We start from the raw sequence: 18,350 nt of genomic DNA on the forward strand, positions 1-18,350 counted from the left end.
TTTTTGTGTCTTTTTTTTTCTTATAAAGGTAATTTTCGTATGATTGGAGATGATTTAGTAAACTCTTATCATTTACTCCTGTGCTGCTTGGATCTGATTTTTGCCAATGCCATTATGTGCCCAAATAGACGAGACTTGCTAAATCCCTCATTTAAAGGTAAGACCTTATTTGTTTTTGAAAACTGATAATTAATTTTTAGAAAAAGAGTTTTAAAAATTGACCATATTCTTTCCCCCCCTATTGCTCTTCATACCCTGTCACACTAGGTTTACCATCTGATTTCCATACTGCTGACTTTAGGGCTTCTGAAGAGCCTGCCTGCATCATTGCTGTACTGTGTGAACTGCATGATGGACTTATAGTAGAAGCAAAAGGAATAAAGGAGCACTACTTTAAGCCATATATTTCAAAACTCTTTGACAGGAAGGTACTGTACTTATAATTAACTGACTGAGGTTTTTTGTTGTTTTTGTTAAAGCTTCAGTGCATGGTTGTGTATCCTAGTTGTTAGTTTTAAATGACAGATTTTTAGGGGTCAGCAGCAGCAGTTTCAAAGGGAAAAACAATGTTTTTAGCAAGTTCTCAACGTTATAGGACTCAGGATTCCCAGGTCTCAGTCTCTGCTGTGATACAGAATTGTCCTATGATCTATGATGTGTGAAACTGAGCTGTTGAAGAATGTGACCAGTCATATGTACTGGCAAGTAAACACACTGTCAGAGGCAACCGTAGGAGGTTCTGATAAAGAACTATGAAGAACAGAGCATCAGAGTAAGCCTGATAAAGAATTATGAAAAGCAGGAGGTCAGAGTAAGCTAATTTACTGCCACAATTTGAATAACTGCTATTGACTAAAAGTAGGATGATGCATAACAACTGTAGCTTTAATTTCATATAAATAGAGCAGAAAATCCCTTATAGTTTTGTAGCTCCTTACAGGCTACCTACATGCATTCTGGATTTTTTTTTCTCAGTAATTTACTTAGCTGTTTCTGTATTTATGAATTGGCTTGTTCCCTTGGGTCTCAAGTTCTTATTTCCCCTACATTGAGCTGTTTAATCCAGTTAGGCCTTGAGTTTTCTTGTTGGTGAAAAAACAGATTTGGATTAGCTCATTCCTGTCGTCCCCCTGTTTGCAAATATTATGAGATTTTTCTTTGAGCATAAAGTCTTGCCTTACTGGGTGGTTCTCTTATATAAACTTTTGTATTTAGTCTTATCTTTACTCGAGTACATACATATATATTTGTGTGTGTGTGTGTGTAACGGCTCATTGTCTGTATGTTAAACATCTCCGGCGAAGTAAACTTTTAAAAGAACCGGAGGATTATGTCCATTGTGCTCTGCAGAAGCAGCACACTAGGGGCCCCTCGGTATGATGACCATACATCTTGGGTTGCCTGGATTATCTGGTTCTTGGCTGTTGTCTTAGTGTAATTATTATAGCACCTGCTTTCACTCCAAACTACCCTAGTTTGGACAATGGTCCTCCTACCTAATGGGCCACAGATGTTTTGTTTGGCCTATGTAGGGTGTTCTTTATTTTTATTTTGTTTAATGTTTAGTTTACATATAAAGACCTTTTGTATGAAAATCTTTTAAAAATCAGAAGCTATTGGAAACTGGGTTGGAATTTCTTACATGAATTTCTACATGGGTAACTCTTGTCAAGCTAAATGATGGCCACTTCTTTTAGGATGGAAAGTGTGCTTTGTGTCCTCTTCATTTATGTATGTTGAACCCTGACCCTTGAAGCCATTTGAGTTTGCAACCTCTGATGTGTAGTAATCTGAGTATAGTGTGGGTACACAGAAAATATTAATAACAGTGTAGTTTTTTTCTCTTACCAGCAACGGTACCTTTATTCTCTTTGAATCTTTTACTTGTCTGACACATATAATCATTCAGTAAATGTTAATTTCCCTTCTCCATAGACCAGTGTTTAAAACTGGACAGCTTTCATCAGCATCACTTGGGGAATTTGTTAAAAAGTGCTGCCTCAGCTCAGGTCTTGAGGTCCATCAATCTGCATTTTTAACAAGTTCCTATAAGTGATTCTTTCTTTCTTTCTTTTTTTTTTTTTTTTCGTGAGGAAGATTGTCCCTGTGCTAACATCTGTGCTAGTCTTCCTCTATTTTGTATATGGGATACCGCCACAGCACAGCTTGCTGTGCGGTATGTAAGTCTGCACCTGGGATCCAAACCCCAAACCCTGGGCTGTTGAAGCAGAGCACATGAACTTAATCACTACGCCACTGGGCCAGCCCCCTAAGTGATTATCATGTCACTAAAATTTGGAAACCACTGCCATAGACTAACTTCAAAGTATTTTTAAAACTTGACTTTAAATGTTTTATAGTATTTTATTTGCATGCTCAATAGGATTTACTGGTCTGAAAGAAATATTTAGTAATTCTGTTTTATGTATGTGTTATTTATAACAACTACCAATGTGAAAATTTAGATAAGTGTCATGTCTTTGTGTGTATGTTAATATGCTTAATTATATGATGTCATAAAATGACTTTTTCTTCCCAGATTTTGAAAGGAGAATGCCTCCTAGACCTTTCCAGTTTTACTGATAATAGGTAAGTAATCTAGCACTAAATGGTATATGGCATTTTATAAGCTGTCAATAGTGATTTGTTGCAATTTCTAAAGTGAAACATTATATCAACATAACTCCTCCAAATTCAAGTTCCTTCTGAGTTAGTGGCATTGAGTGTGTGTTTTCATTAAGCCTTGTTGTCTTTAAGTACCTTTATTCTAAGAAACCATTGGCAGGTAAAACAGCTGCTCTCCTGATAAGCTCACATGGACTCAATGACTTCTGTATTTGATTTTACATTGTTTTATTAATCAAATGTTGGCAAATTCAGAATGTGCTTATATTTCAAAGCCACTATTGGTTCTTTAGTGATCAGATCTTAATTAGGTTCAACTAGATTTCAGATTAAGTATATATTCTCTTTTCATTTACTTTTCAAAGTATTTTATTGCTGTGTATGTGAATGTGAAGAATATCCATAATCAGATAGGAACCTCTGATACGTTAGATGGGTAGAGTTAATAAAAACTAGAAAGTCATCAGCTTTTCCAGGCTGTGGAGTCCAAATCTATCTTCAAGTCGGGATAAATCCATTGTGTAACTTAGTTTTATTCTAGCAGCTTAAAATAATTCTCTTTTCAGCAAAGCAGTGAACAAGGAGTATGAAGAGTATGTTTTAACTGTTGGTGATTTTGATGAGAGGATCTTTTTGGGAGCAGATGCAGAAGAGGAAATTGGAACTCCTCGAAAGTTCACTGGTGATGCCCCATTAGGGAAACTGACAGCACAGGCTAATGTGGAGTGTAACCTTCAGCACTTTGAAAAAGTAATATAACCTAGCCTGGCCTCAGTCTTGAATGATCTTTTTCTCTCTGTGTGTGATTCTACTAACAGCAGAAGCATCTTTCAAGTTAAATCTTGAGTTTCTTCTATTAATTCATATTTTTCATGAAAGCCTTAAAAGGTAATTTTTATAACTATAGCGCTTAGTATTTTTACCTCATTTCTTGCTATTTTTCATATTTTGGATATATTTACCCACAATGCCTGTGTTTTTCAATGAAGTATGTGTCTTTTGACATAAAGGATTTATGCTTTCTTACCATTCTTTCTTTGCATCACTTTAGCCACTGTTCTGTTGCTTTAAAATTTAGTTTGCTTTCCTACTCGTGACAAACTATGTGCTCTTCCCAAACTTCAGCCATGTGACTCTGGGCTTGATTGTTAATAGCCAAGGCTTAATTCTGTATTTATGTGTGAAATGGGTTGGAGGATGAGGTCTAATGGAAAATTCGCTGGTTTAGAATGTAGAAAACCTAAGTTTTAGTCCAAGCTCTGCCATTAACTTTGTTAGCTTAAACAAGTTCTTTAACTTCTCTGTGCTTGCTTCCTCATATCTAAAATGAAAATGTGTATGTTGTATTTCAAATCAGTGTTATGAAGATAAAATGAGATTGTAGGTAGAAAGTACTTTGAAAAAGTGTTACTCAAATGTAAGGGTGTTATTAGCATAGTATTGGTAAAAATTTGGTGGGTAACCATAAAAGGGGGAAAAGGTAACCTACTAAATATGAATAAAGAAGATGATATATGTAGTGAATTAAACACATAATGAGGGGGGAAGGTAACTTCTTAATCTCATAGATTTTTCTTTTCTGACAGAAAACATTTGCACCTTCTACCCCACTGACGGGACGACGATATTTACGAGAAAAAGAAGCAGTCATTACTCCTGTTGCTTCAGCCACCCAAAGTGTGAGCCGGTTACAGGGTATTGTGGCTGGACTGAAAAATGCACCAAGTGAACAACTTATAAATATTTTTGAGTAAGTACATTATTATTATTTTTCTAAATGTCTCTTTTCAATTGGATTCTGTATTTTATGCTAATTTTGGTATATTTAGAATTCTTGAGCTAGTAGATATACATTTGGCAAGTTTTACTATACCATTTCAACACAAAGTATGTTGATCTAAAATCAGATAGAAGTACCTACTGAAAATATGTATATATTGGGGCCGGCCCATGGCTTAGCAGTTAAATGTGCACTCTCTGCTGCTGGCGGCCCGGGTTCGGATCCTGGGCGCGCACCAATGCACCGCTTCTCCAGCCATGCTGAGGCTGCATCCCACATACAGCAACTAGAAGGATGTGCAACTATGACGTACAGCTATCTACTGGGGCTTTGGGGGAAAAAAAGGAGGAGGATTGGCAGTAGATGTTAGCTCAGAGCCGGTCTTCCTCAGCAAAACAAGAGGAGGATTAGCACGGATGTTAGCTCAGGGCTGATCTTCCTCACACACACACAAAATATATATATATATATATATATATATATATATATATATATATATATATATATATTTCATATTATTACAGTCGACTTTTAAGGTTAAATATACCTTAAAGTTTATTTAGCTCTGGCATTCCACTTTTGTTAACTACCCCTAAGTTATGCATTATTGTTTTTCTTTTTACATTGACTTTATTTTTTTTTATTTTATTTTATTTATTTATTTATTTTCCTCCAAAGCCCCAGTAGATAGTTGTATGTCATAGCTGCACATCCTTCTAGTTGCTAGTGGGACGCGGCCTCAGCATGGCGGTGTGAGGATGCGTGCCCAGGATCCGAACCCGGGCCGCCAGTAGCGGAGCGCGCACACTTAACCACTAAGCTACCGGGCCGCCCTTTACATTGACTTTAAATGGGTTCAATCAAATGTCCATCAAATGGGGGACTGATTACATATTGATGGCGCAACCATAAAATGGAATTTTATGCAATTGTTTAAGAAAAAGAAGCATGTTTCCTAGTAAAGATGGTAGAATGAACCCAGATCAGAGAACCTTCTTTCCTAATACCTAATGAAATAAGAGAATAGTAAAAACCAGCAAACTATTTACCAGGAGTAAGCAAATGAGGAGAGAGATATGATTTCATGCTATAAATTTCCAAAGTGGTGGTCAAGAAAGCAAATGAATGGTTCTGGCATGCTCAACCCCAAGAAGCATTACTGGGGAAAGAGAGTATGTTGATAGGATCTTGAGAATGTCATTAATACGCCAGACTGCAGAGAAACAAATGGGCTGAGTAGGCAGATGGGTAAAAAGCCATAGAAACCTCCCCTAGTGAAAGTCAGAAGAAATCGTGGCCAAAATATGAAAAACTCCAAGGGCCTGCCGCTTTCCAAGGTTTTATGTTGATTTGGGGAGATATCCTCATAGAGTTAGAAGATATCCCTTACTAGGTATAGTGAACCCTGGAATGGGGCCATGTAATTCAATCTCAGAAGAGAAGGCAAAGCTCTAGTCCTCCAACAAAAGCTGCACAAAAGCTGTAAGGAAGACTTTCACGAAGATCTATCCTCATAGCATTTGAATGCATAGGTCTGGACTGAACTACCCATTTAAGCATGAAAAGTTGAAAAGAAGTGGCAAGACAGCTATGCAAACATTTTATAGCAACAAGAGAAGAAGGGAACGGAAACATAGAATGCAAAAGACAAAGAGTCTAGAAACAAATGGGAAGATATTCCATGTTGATGGATTGGAAAATTTAATATTATTAAAATGTCCATATTACCCAAAGCAATCTACAGATTCAATGCAATCTCTATCAAAATCCCAAAGGCATTTTTTACAGAAATAGAAAAAAAATCCTAAAAATCATACGGATTTTCTAAGAACCTTTAATAGCCAAAACAATCTTGAGAAAGAAGAACAAAGTGGGAGGCCTCATACTTCCTAATTTCAAAACGTATATTACAAAGCTACAGTAATCAAAACAGTGTGGGATTGGCATAAAGACAGACATGTAGACCAAAGGAACAGACTAGAGAGCTCCAAAATAAACCTCTCCGTACATGGTCAAATGATCTTTGACAAGGGTGTGAAGACTATGCTATGGGGAAAGGATAGTCTCTTCAACAAATGATGTTAGGAAAACTTGATGTCCACATGCAAAAAGAATGAAGATAAACACTTATCTTACACCATATACAATTATAGTTAACACAAATGGATTAAACACTTAAACGTGACACAAAACTATACCACTAGAAGAAAACATAAGGGAAAAACTTTATGACATTAGAATGAGCAATGATTTCGTGGATATGACACCAAAAGGACAAGTAACAAAGGCAAAAATAAACAAGTGGGACTACATCAAGCTTAAATACTTCTGCACAGTAAAGGAAATAATCAACAGGGTGAAAAAACAACCTCCTGGAATAAAAGAAAATAATTGCAAACCATGTAGCAGATAAGGGGTTAAGAGCCAAGCTGTATAAAGAACTCCTACAACTCAATAACAAACAAACAAAAAAATTCACCTGATTAAAAAATGGGCAAAGGACTTGAATAGACATTTCTCCAAAGAAGATATACAGATGGCCAACAAGCGTATTCTCAAAATTCTCAACATTACCAGTCATCAGGGAAATGCAAATTAAAACCACAATGAGACCTTGCCTGCGCCCTCCCCGAACCAGCGGTTCTCCACGCATCCAGCTTATGGCGAGATGTGCCTCGCACCAAGGGAGCGGACATGGGCAGAGCGATGGTGGCCAGGCTTGGACTGGGGCTGTTGCTTGTGGCGCTGCTCTTACCCACGCAGATTTATTCAAATCAAACAACTGTTCCAAACACACTTTGAAGTAACACCTCCCGGAGTACCTCGGCTGCCCCAAATCCAGCTAATGTCACCACCAAGCCAAGTAGCGGTGCTCTGCAGTCAACAGCCAGTCTCTTTGTGATCTCATTCTCCCTTCTGCATCTCTACTGTTAAGAGACTCAGGCCAAGAAACATCTGTACTTCTCCATCTTGTACACCCAATCCAAATGGCATGTAGATGTCCAGTGTGGCAAGGAAAAAACAGGTCTTAATCGAATGTGCTAATTCCACACTTTATTTTATTGACCCAGAAAATGTTGAAGATCCCAAATTTGATTGACTTGAAGAGCATGTGAAAGATTTGACTAGAGGATGAATGCCAATATTAAATCTGCTGGAGTTTCATGTACAAGATTATAAGATGAAGAGAGACAACCTCCAAAAATTTTAAGAGATGATTTCCTGAAACGTAGCTTAAGAAATATGGGCACATAAAACTCTACCTTGAGGGGGCCGGCCCGGTGGCGCAAGTGGTTAAGTGCGTGCGCTCTGCTTCGGTGGACCGGGGTTCACAGGTTAGGATCCCGGGCGTGCACCGACACACCGCTTGGCAAGCCATGCTGTGACCGATATATATATATGGCGCCATATATATATATGGCGTCCCATATAAAGTAGAGGAAGATGGGCGCGGATGTTAGCCCAGGGCCAATCTTCCTCAGCAAAAAGAGGAGGATTGGCGTTGGATGTTAGCTCAGGACTGGTCTTCCTCACAAAAAAAAAAACTCTACCTTGAAAGTAAGAATAGATTTTATCTTATCTAGAGATCAAGGATGGGATGTGAAACAGATATTCAGTTTTCATTTGGTTCTTTAAATCTACAAGGCCATAAAATATAAAATAGGTAATATGAAAAGCTTCCATGATTCTATGTACATTAGAAGGAACTTCCAGGTGTCACTGTAAATCCTCAGTGTATTGTTTCAACAGCACTAATTTTTTTTTTTTTTAAGATTTTATTTATTTTTTCCCCCCAAAGCCCCAGTAGATAGTTGTATGTCATAACTGCACATCCTTCTAGTTGCTGTATGGGATGCGGCCTCAGCATGGCCGGAGAAGCGGTGCGTTGGTGCGCACCCGGGATCCGAACCCGGGCCGCCAGCAGCGGAGCGCGCACACTTAACTGCTAAGCCGTGGGGCCGGCCATCAGCAGCACTAATTTAATGCTGATGTACTCTTCAAGTTTTACATTGTTAAGCTATCACTGTTCTCTTGAAAACTGAACTGTTTTCCTCTGAGGCTTTGGATTTGACATTGCATTTGACTTTATGTAGTAATTGGCATGTGCCAGAGTAATGATGGATTGGAATTGCCCCTAAATCCAAGCATAATATCACCTGTATTCAGCAAGAGCGCCAGATTCGTTTAACTGAACTGATTCCAAAGAGTAGAAGTGTGTTGACCTCAACTAATTTCAAAATGCTTTCTATGTCAGCCTATGTTGAATACTTCTTACAATTTAAAAAGTGGTCTGTTTTGAGGGTAAAATTGACAAATCTTGAAGTTAAAAAGGCAAATATGTGAAGGAGCTGAAACGGTAAATCAAGTATTTGGGAAGTGGAGACTGGAAGCTAACTTGCATGAAGTTCAGAAAAACTTTTATGCTCTTTCTGTAAATACTTTTCTTAAAAACTATGAATCAGAATAGCCACGTCTGGAGCACTTTCTGTTATCAGTCAATATTTTTAGAAAGTTAGAACCTGGTCCTAAGCCTAAAGTGGGCTTGATTTTGGAAAGTAAATCTTTTCACAACTGCCTCGATGCACAAAAACCTTTTTAAAAATAGACACTCCCTAAAGTCTTCTGTTTGCATGGTCACACACTGATGCTTAAATGTTCCTGTATCTGATATGACCACAGTAGTCTTCATAACCAGTCATCATTTTTTCCATCTTTAGAAACCTACACCGAAACAACAGCACCCAACAGATCTGGAGTTAGTGTGTATGAATGAACATTCTCTTTTGTTTCATATCTGAATGCTGTACATCCATTTTGGATTGTATATTGTGTTTGTGTATTTCTGCTTTGATTCATAGTAATTTCTCATGTTATGGAATTGACTTGCATTGAACACAAACTGTAAATTAAAAATGGCTGAAAGAGCAAAAAAAAAAAAAAAACCACAGTGAGATATCAGCTCACACCCATTAGAATGACCACTCTGAAAAAAACAAAAAATAACAAGTGTTGGTGAGTATGTGGAGAAATTGAAACTCTGGCCCACTGTTGGTGGGATTGTAAAATCATGTAGCTTATATGGAAAACAGTATGGAGAGTCCTCAAATAATTAAAAATAGAATTTTTATGACCTAGAAATCCCACTTCTGGGTATATATCCAGAAGAATTGAAAACAGGCTCTCCAAGAGATGTTTGTACACCTGTTGCAGCATTACTCACAATAGCCAAGATGTGGAAGCAACCTAAATGCCCATGAACGGATGAATGATATAGAAAATTTGGTTTATGTATACAATGGAATATTATTCAGCCTTAAAAAGAAGGAAATCCTTTCATTTATTTATTTATTTCTTTTTTGCGGAAGATTGGCGCCCTGTGCTAACATCCGTTGCCAATCTTCCTTTTTTTCTTTTTTCTCCCCAAAGCCCCGGTACATAGTTGTTTATCATAGTTGCAGAGTTGTAGCTTTTCTATGTGGGACGCCGCCTCAGCATGGCTTGATGAGCAGTGAGTAGGTCCGCCCCCAGGATCCGAACCAGCGAACCCTGGGCCGCTGAAGCAGAGCACGAGAACTTAATGGCCACTCCGCTGGGCCAGCCCCAGGAAATCCTTTCATATCCTACAACATGGATGAGCCTTGAAGACATACTAAGTAAAATAAGCCAATCACAAAAACAAATACTGCATGATTCCACTTATATGAGGTATCTAAAGTAATCAAACTGATAGAAACAGAAAGTAGAATGGTAGTTGCCAGGGTTTGGGGAGGGAGGAAATGGGGAGTTGTTTAATTAGGTATAGAGTTTCAATCATGCAAGATGAAAAAGTTCTAGAGATCTAATATACAACAATGTGCACATAGTTAACAATACTTAAAAATTAAGAGGGTAAATTTGTTATGTGTTTTTTTATACCACATAAAAAAATGACAACCTAGTTGGAAGAAAACAGATCAAGAGGCACAGCTTTGCATTAGAAGAATGTGATAAGAACACAAAATATTTTTGCCGTGTGTGCTATATACTGCTCTGCACGAGATACTGGTCTGTTTGAACATGGGATTGGGGTCCTGAACCCTGCACTAGTTATTTGGCTTTGGGCAAATCACTTTCTCACATCTTGGATTTGTTTATCATGTCTGAATTAAGACTTGTCTTCTGTGTTTGAATGATAGAAAGGTAAGAATTAATAATGTAAAGGTAACAAAGTTAATTGCTTCTTGCCTAGTGTCTTTTTTTTAGTGCTGTGTTTTTCTATTTGTTATTTTTTTGGCTTTGATAAGAACTACCTACATGCAGTTTATGGTTCTACAACCACACACACACACACACACACACAGCGCTACATCATCTATTTTTTTTTCCTTTCATGTTAACATTTTATTTAAACCAATACAAGCACTATACTTAATGGAAGACTCCAAAATAAACATGCAATGTGAACTAGCAGAGACTGAAATCACAGCTTAAGAAGTTGGGCCAGTTGTTGATTTTGTTAAACGATGACAAGGAACGGTTAAAATTGATGAGACTAAACCATTCATGTTTCAAGCCTCCTAAATGAGATTGTATTGGACCATCTAGTTCGGTGGAAACTGCTCTGACATGTTAGTGATCTCAGACAATATTCAAGTAATTATACATGTGTGAGCTATATTCTAGAAAGCAAGAAAACACAGTTTCTATCACAACTTCAATGTAGTTGTTTTAAATATAACAGGAACATGATCACTGATCTGAAAGGTCCAATGGTATAATGGGAAACAAATTTTTTGAGAATATTCAACTTGGGACTGTTGGTGTTAAGTGGCCTAGAAGATTTACATTGTTCCAGAAATACGAAATAACATTTGTCCAGAAATGTTTGACACTTCTTCACATAAGTTGTAAAGGCTCAAATTCTTTAGATTCCAGGATTATCAGTCTGTTGAACAAATAGAGAAATCAGCTGTACTAAGAATATTTGAATTGATGGAATATGAGTTACTCTCTCCTTCCATCAAATGTCAGCATTTAAACTCTTATGAAAATGTCTGTTCATCACTAGTCCATGTTATGGATTAATGACATTGCTCAGGTTTTAAAATAGTCCAAACATTTTTTAAAGTACAACTTCCTTACTATGTTTATGGGTGAAGAATAAAGACAGCCAAATTTAATTTGGCAATAAACTCCTCTCACTGGAAATTTTTAGTTACAAAGTGTCAAACCAGGATATAGTTTATGGCTAGGTTTGTCTCCTGAAAATAGGAGAGAAAAGTGCTGACAGACATTTTGCTACAAAGGTTATTTAGTAATGACAATAAAAAAATTTAGCAACACCCTGTTAAACAAGAGTATGTTTAACTGTACTAGGCATTTAGTAAACTTTTTAGAGATAGACAATTTGAACATTTATTTTAGAAGTCAATTAAACAAAGACAATGTCAAACAACGTTTTTTTCTTAGCATGATTGCTTCAGTACCATGTTCAAAACTGACATTTTGGTATTTCAGCATAGTAACCTGAGGACGGTTTTCTTCATATATCACTTATGTTGCCACAAAAACCCTACTAAAAACATACCATGATTATTAGTTGGTTCTATTTTGACCACATTAGATGCTATGCAGAACTTATGGAAAGCCAACAATTTCAAAACTAATGCTGACTTAAACAAGACCATGAAGGAGATTCCCAGGAAAAAAGTTGCTGCCAAAAAGGAAAGATTAAGATCTAAGGCTGAATGGGAATGGCTGTACCAGAAAGCTGTGGAATGTAAAATCTATTTTTCTTAGATCGGGTTTATTGAAGGATAATTTATATACAGTAGGAATCATTCTTTTTACTGTACAGTTGTATGAGATTTGACAAATGCATATGGTTGTATAACCACCACCAACCACAATCAAGACATAGAACAGTTCCATTTTCCCCCCCAAATTTATGCTCCTTTGTAGTCAACCCCTATGCCATGCCCAGCCTCTGGCAACCACTGATATGTTTTCTGTCCCTATAGTTTTGCGTTTTCTAGAATGTCATATAAACAGAAGCATAGTATAGAAGACATTGACTCCTCTAATGTTGAAATTCCAAAACAGTGATTTTATTTAAAAGCTGTAGACTTGTTTGAAATATGCAGTGTTTACATATCTAGGTTTATAACTGAGAAAAGAACGTTGGTCACTAAAAACCAGACTAATTCTTGAAAGAAGAAATGTTGGTAGTCTGGGTTTTTTTTCCTGGTAATTAGGTTCCTCTTGTATTTTATAGATCTTGTATGCGTAATCCTATGGAAAACATTGTGAAAATAGTGAAAAGAATAGGAGAGACTTTCTGCCAACACTATACTCAATCAACAGATGAACAGCCAGGATCTCACATAGGTAAGAAAACAAAACTAAAGTTGACACAGCGTTGAAAGTAGATAGATTGTCCCCCAAAAAGTAGAAATTGGGGCCCGGCCTGGTGGCGTAGCGGTTAAGTGTGTGCGCTCCGCTGCTGCGGCCCGGGGTTCGGATCCTGGGCGCGCACCGATGCACCGCTTGTCAAGCCATGCTGAGGTGGTGTCACATATAATAGTGGAGGAAAATGGGCATAGATGTTAGCCCAGGGCCAATCTTCCTCATAAAAAGAGGAGGATTGGAGACAGATGTTAGCTCAGGGTTAATCTTCCTCACACACACACACACACACACACACACACACACACAAAAGTAGAAATTCAAGTTTTTTCTTTCCTTCCCTGCTATTCTTAATGTAGCAGATTTAAGTTTGTAAGTTTTGTTCTTTAGTCCTTAACAGGTACATTTCATTAACACGTTTTCCCTTTATTTCTCTCGTAGACTTTGCTGTAAACAGACTAAAGCTTGCAGAAATTTTGTATTATAAAATATTAGAAACTGTAATGGTTCAGGAAACTCGACGACTTCATGGAATGGACATGTCAGTAAGTAAATCCACTCTCCCAGCCACTGGCAAGGTCCAAAAATTCTAAGTTTGGAAGCAGTGTGTTGAGAGGCTGTTAGTGCATTGTAGGGTTAGCAATTAATGACAAGCTTAGCCAAGATGACATATTAGTTGACCTTAGTTGTCTTTGACACATCCAGAGCTAGCCACCTCTAGGCAGAAATGTGAAATATATGAAATTCCTCTTTGGCACACCATCAGTATCCTTTCCCTTCAGGTCTTTTTTTTGTCCTTCATTCCCAGCTAGCTAATAATGAAAACTCCCAACTGTTAAGCCAACTGATAATTAAGATATTTGTTGGGGCCAGCCCCGTGGTGTAGCAGTTAAGTACGCGCGCTCCGCTGCTGGCAGCCCGGGTTCGGATCCCGGGCCCACACCGACGCACCGCTTGTCAGGCCGTGCTGTGGTGGCGTCCCACATAAAGTAGAGGAAGATGGGCATGGATGTTAGCTCAGGGCCAGTCTTTCTCAGCAAAAAGAGGAGGATTGGCATGGATGTTAGCTCAGGGCTGATCTTCCTCATAAAAAAAAAAAAGATATTTGTCATACATCCCAGGGATTTGGGGGGTATAAAATGTTGGTATGGGCCCGCCCTGTGACTTAGCGGTTAAGTGCGTGCGCTCCACTACTGGAGGCCCAGGTTCGGATCCCGGGCACGCACTGACGCACCACTTATCCGACCATACTGAGGCGGCATCCCACATACTAGAAGGATGTGCAACTCTGACATACAGCTATCTACTAGGGCTGTGGGGAGAAAAAGGGAAAAAAAGGAGGAGGATTGGCAATAGATGTTAGCTCAGGGCCGGTCCTCCTCAGCAAAAAGAGGAGGATCGGCATAGATGTTAGCTCAGGGCTGATCTTCCTTACACACACACAAAAAATGTTGGTAGCTTTTTAAAAAAATTGCTTTGTTTGTTTGAACATTTGATCAAGTCTGACCACTCTCTCCAATAACTATGTAAAGGAATTTCTCTAAAAAGTCAAACCTGTCATATGATCTTTCCATTGTCTTCTCCTTGTCCCTCTTGCTACTCTTGGAGTCTTCTGACCTTCAATTCCAATGGGAACAGGTTGAGGTATAGGGGTGCTGCATAACTATTGTAATAAAATTTCTCTTTGTTTCACCCTGAAAATTTTCATCTCTCTTCTGTGTTCGTTCCCGTTTTTCCTGGATTCCATATCTTTCTCTCTTGTGATTTACCCTAAAATTTGATAGAGCATATGCTTCTATATCTTCCTGAGAAAGAAGTAAATTTTCAACTTTTTATTTTGAAATAATTATAGATTCATGGAAAGTTGCAAAGGTAGTATGGAGAGGTCCAATGTACCGTTTACCCAGTTTCCCCCAGTGGTTACATTTTACATAGTACAATATCAAAACTAGGAAATTGACACTGAAACAATGTATATGTCTCCCTGTATACCATTGTATCACGTGTAGATTATGTAACTACCACCAGAATCAAGATACAGAACTGTTCTATTACCACAAAGATCTCCCTCATGCTACCCCTTTATAGTCACACTTGTTCTCTTCAACCACTGATCTGTTTTCTATTTCTGTACTTTTATAACACATTCTGTATGAGTTCAATTCTTTTGAATTTGTTGAGGTTTATTTTATGACCCAGGGTATGATATATCTTGGTAAATGTTCTGGGCACTTGAAAACAATAGATATTCTGCTGTTGTTGGGTGGAGTGTTCTGTAAATGTCAATTCTATCTTGTTGATTGATGGTGTTGTTGAGTTCTTTTATATCCTTGCTGATTTTCTGTCTAGTTCTATCAATTGTTGAGAGAAGGGTATTGAAGTCCCCAAATATAATTGTGGATTTATCTATTTCTCTTTTCAGTTTTATCAGATTTTTTTTATTTACATATTTTGAAGTTCTGCTGTTTGATATGTACATGTTGAGGATTGCTATATCTTCTTGGTGAATTCATCCTTTTGTCATCATAAAATGTCCCTTTCATCTTTGTTCCAAAGTCTGTCTGATGTATATATATAGCCTGCTTTCTTTTGATTAATGTTTGCCTGGTGTATTTTTTTCCATCCTTTTACTTTCAAGCTACATGTATCATTATCTTTGAAGTGAGTTTTTCTTTTTTTTTTTTTTGTGAGGAGGCTCGGCCCTGAGCTAACATCTGCCAATCCTCCTCTTTTTTGCTGAGGAAGACCGGCTGTGGGTCTTCCTCTCGTATAAAGTGGAGGAAGATCCATGCCCATCTTCCTCCACTTTTATGGGACGCCGCCACAGCATGGCTTGACAAGTGGTGCGTCAGTGCACACCCGGGATCCGAACCGGCGAACCCCGGGCCACCGCAGCAGAGCGCACGCACTTAACCACTTGTGCCACTGGGCCAGCCCCTGAAGTGAATTTCTTGTAGGCAGTATATAGTTGAGTCATGTTTTTTAATCTACTCTGTCAGTCTCTTTCTTTTAATTGGTAAATTTAGACCACTTACATTTAATTATTGATATATTAGGACATGAGTCTTCTATTTTATTTTTTGTTTTCTGTTTGTTCTCTCTGTTTTTTGTTTCTCTCTTTTCTTTTTCCTATTTTACTATGGGTTACTTGAACAGTTTTTAAATATTTATTTATTTACTTAGTGTGTATGTGTGTGTGGGTGTGGGTGCGCGCGAGGAAGATCAGCCCTGAGCTAACATCCATGCCGATCCTCCTCTTTTTGCTGAGGGAAGACTGGCCCTGAGCTAACATCCGTGCCGATCTTCCTCCACTTTATGTGGGACGCTGCCACAGCATGGCCTGACAAGCTGTGTGTCGGTGCGCACCCGGGATCCGAACCTGGGCCCCCAGCAGCAGTGTGTGTGCACTTAACCACTACGCCATGGGACCGCCCCTACTTGAACAGTTTTTAGACTGTCTCTTTGTATAGATTTTTTTTTTTAGTGGTTGCTCTAGGTGTTACATTTGTATACATAACTTCACAGCCCACTGGTATAAACATTTTGCCAGTTCAAGTAAAGTGGTGAAACCTTACCTCGCCTTAAGTCCCTTTTTTAAAACTTTAATGTCTTTATTTTAGGGCTGGCCCCGTGGCTTAGCGGTTGGGTGTGTGCGCTCCGCTACTGGCCGCCGGGTTTAGACCCCAGGCGCGCACCGATGCACTGCTTCTCAGGCCATGCTGAGGCCGCATCCCACATACAGCAACTAGAAGGACGTGCAACTATGACATACAACTATCTACTGGGGCTGTGGGGGGGCTGGGGAAAGGAGGAAGATTGGCAATAGATGTTAGCTCAGAGCTGGTCTTCCTCAGCAAAAAGAGGAGGATTAGCATGTATGTTAGGTCAGGGCTGATCTTCCTCACAAAAAAAATAAATAAATAAATAATGTCTTTATTTTAGACTCACACTTAATTGATAGTTCTCTGTGTATAGATGTCTAGATTGACAGTCGTTTTCCTTTATGAATTTGAAAAGCATTGCTGCATTACCTTCTAGATTCCAGTGTTGCTAATTAGAAAGTCCAATGGCATTCTAATTCCCAGTATTGATATATGACCTGTTTTTATTTTCAGAAATCTTAGTATCTTCCTTTTATCACTGATGTTCTGAAATTTATAATAAAGTGCCTTATTGTGGGTTTTTTCATTCGTGTGTTGGGCATTCTTACAGAGTTGCTCTTTTAGTCCAGAAATTTATGTCCTGTGGTTCTGGGTCATTTTATTGCATTATTTCTTAGATAATATATTGCCCACTAATTTATCTTTCTGTAGCTTTTATTATAATTCAGATAAAGTACCTTCTGGATTGATCCTCTTATTTTCTTTTCTCATTTTCCATTTCTTTGTCTTTTTGTTGTACTTCTAAGGATATTTACTTAACTTTCATCATCCAATCCTAATGAATTTTTTATTTTAGCTATATTTTTATTTCTAAGATCTCTTTCTTGTTCTGAGGTTATTAATTTAGATTTCTTTGAGATTTTCTTCTATTGCCTGCAGTGTCTTTGTTTCCTCTGAGTTTCTTTTCTGTTTGTTTTGATCGTTGTCTTTCAGTTGGAGGCTTTCCTCAAATATTGGATTATTATTCTTATTTATTTATTTATTTATTTATTTATTTTTGTGAGGAAAATCAGCCCTGAGCTAACATCCAATGCCAATCGTCCTCTTTTTTGCTGAGGAAGATTGGCCCTGGGCTAACATCCATGCCCATCTTCCTCTACTTTATATGGGATGCCGCCACAGCATGACTTGACAAGTGGCGCGTTGGTGCGTGCCTGGGATCCGAACCTGTGAACCCTGAGCCACCACAGTGGAGCGCATGCACTTAACTGCTACGCCATGGGGCTGGCCGCAAATATTGGATTATTCTTGAGTGTCCACTTATAGTTAAATGAGGCACTAAAAGTGAGACATTAATAAATCCTTATGTTGGCAAAACAGTTTGGTCAAAGCTCTGTGTTCAAGAGCAGGAATAAAAGTCCAACAGCCTCAGTTGATCATGTAGTATTAAGGACCCTCAACTGTTGGTGTCTTTAAGCCTTTTCTGGAATATTTTGGCTTCTCTAGAGAAGTATCTGCTAATCTCTTGCCTGGCTGTTGGTGTTGTGGAGCAGAACAAGGAAAGGAAACTTGGTCTCACAATTCAAGTCTGCAGACTTGCACCTAAAACCACAGTCTCTTCTGTGGTGTTCTCAAGCTCTGAGTCTCTAGTTCAGTCCTATACGGAATAATTCTTCAAGAACACCCCTGTTGGGATAGATTAGATAGTCAGACTATCATCTGACTACTTAGAGTCAGATTTGGGTGGGGACCTGAGGAGTTCTAACTACTACAAACTTTCAGATCATCCATCTGTGTCAGCCCCTGCCTAACCCCTGCTTTCCCTTGTGCCTGTGCCCTAAGTTTCTGTGTTTTTCCCAGGTTACATAGAGCAAACTCATTTGTTTTTTTTTTAATTTTATTTATTTTTTCCCCCAAAGCTCCAGTAGATAGTTGTATGTCACAGCTGCACCTCCTTC

The 18,350-nt window shown here is 38.3% G+C and overlaps 1 protein-coding gene across 3 annotated transcripts in view; it reads left to right on the forward strand.

The window, feature by feature from the left end:
- The window catches only part of RBL1 (RB transcriptional corepressor like 1), a 64,242-nt gene that overhangs the window by 15,218 nt on the left and 30,674 nt on the right, over nt 1-18,350 (forward strand). For all 3 annotated transcript variants that reach the window (XM_058562741.1, XM_058562742.1, XM_058562743.1), the window contains 7 exons: nt 29-157; nt 268-428; nt 2,540-2,589; nt 3,192-3,375; nt 4,212-4,375; nt 12,660-12,772; nt 13,232-13,335. In XM_058562741.1, the coding sequence (XP_058418724.1) occupies nt 29-157; nt 268-428; nt 2,540-2,589; nt 3,192-3,375; nt 4,212-4,375; nt 12,660-12,772; nt 13,232-13,335 (905 nt within the window). The remainder of the gene's footprint in view (nt 1-28; nt 158-267; nt 429-2,539; nt 2,590-3,191; nt 3,376-4,211; nt 4,376-12,659; nt 12,773-13,231; nt 13,336-18,350) is intronic.

The sequence above is a fragment of the Diceros bicornis genome, chromosome 19 (genome assembly GCF_020826845.1).
Source record: "Diceros bicornis minor isolate mBicDic1 chromosome 19, mDicBic1.mat.cur, whole genome shotgun sequence".
In the NCBI taxonomy this organism is placed as follows: Eukaryota; Metazoa; Chordata; class Mammalia; order Perissodactyla; family Rhinocerotidae; genus Diceros; species Diceros bicornis.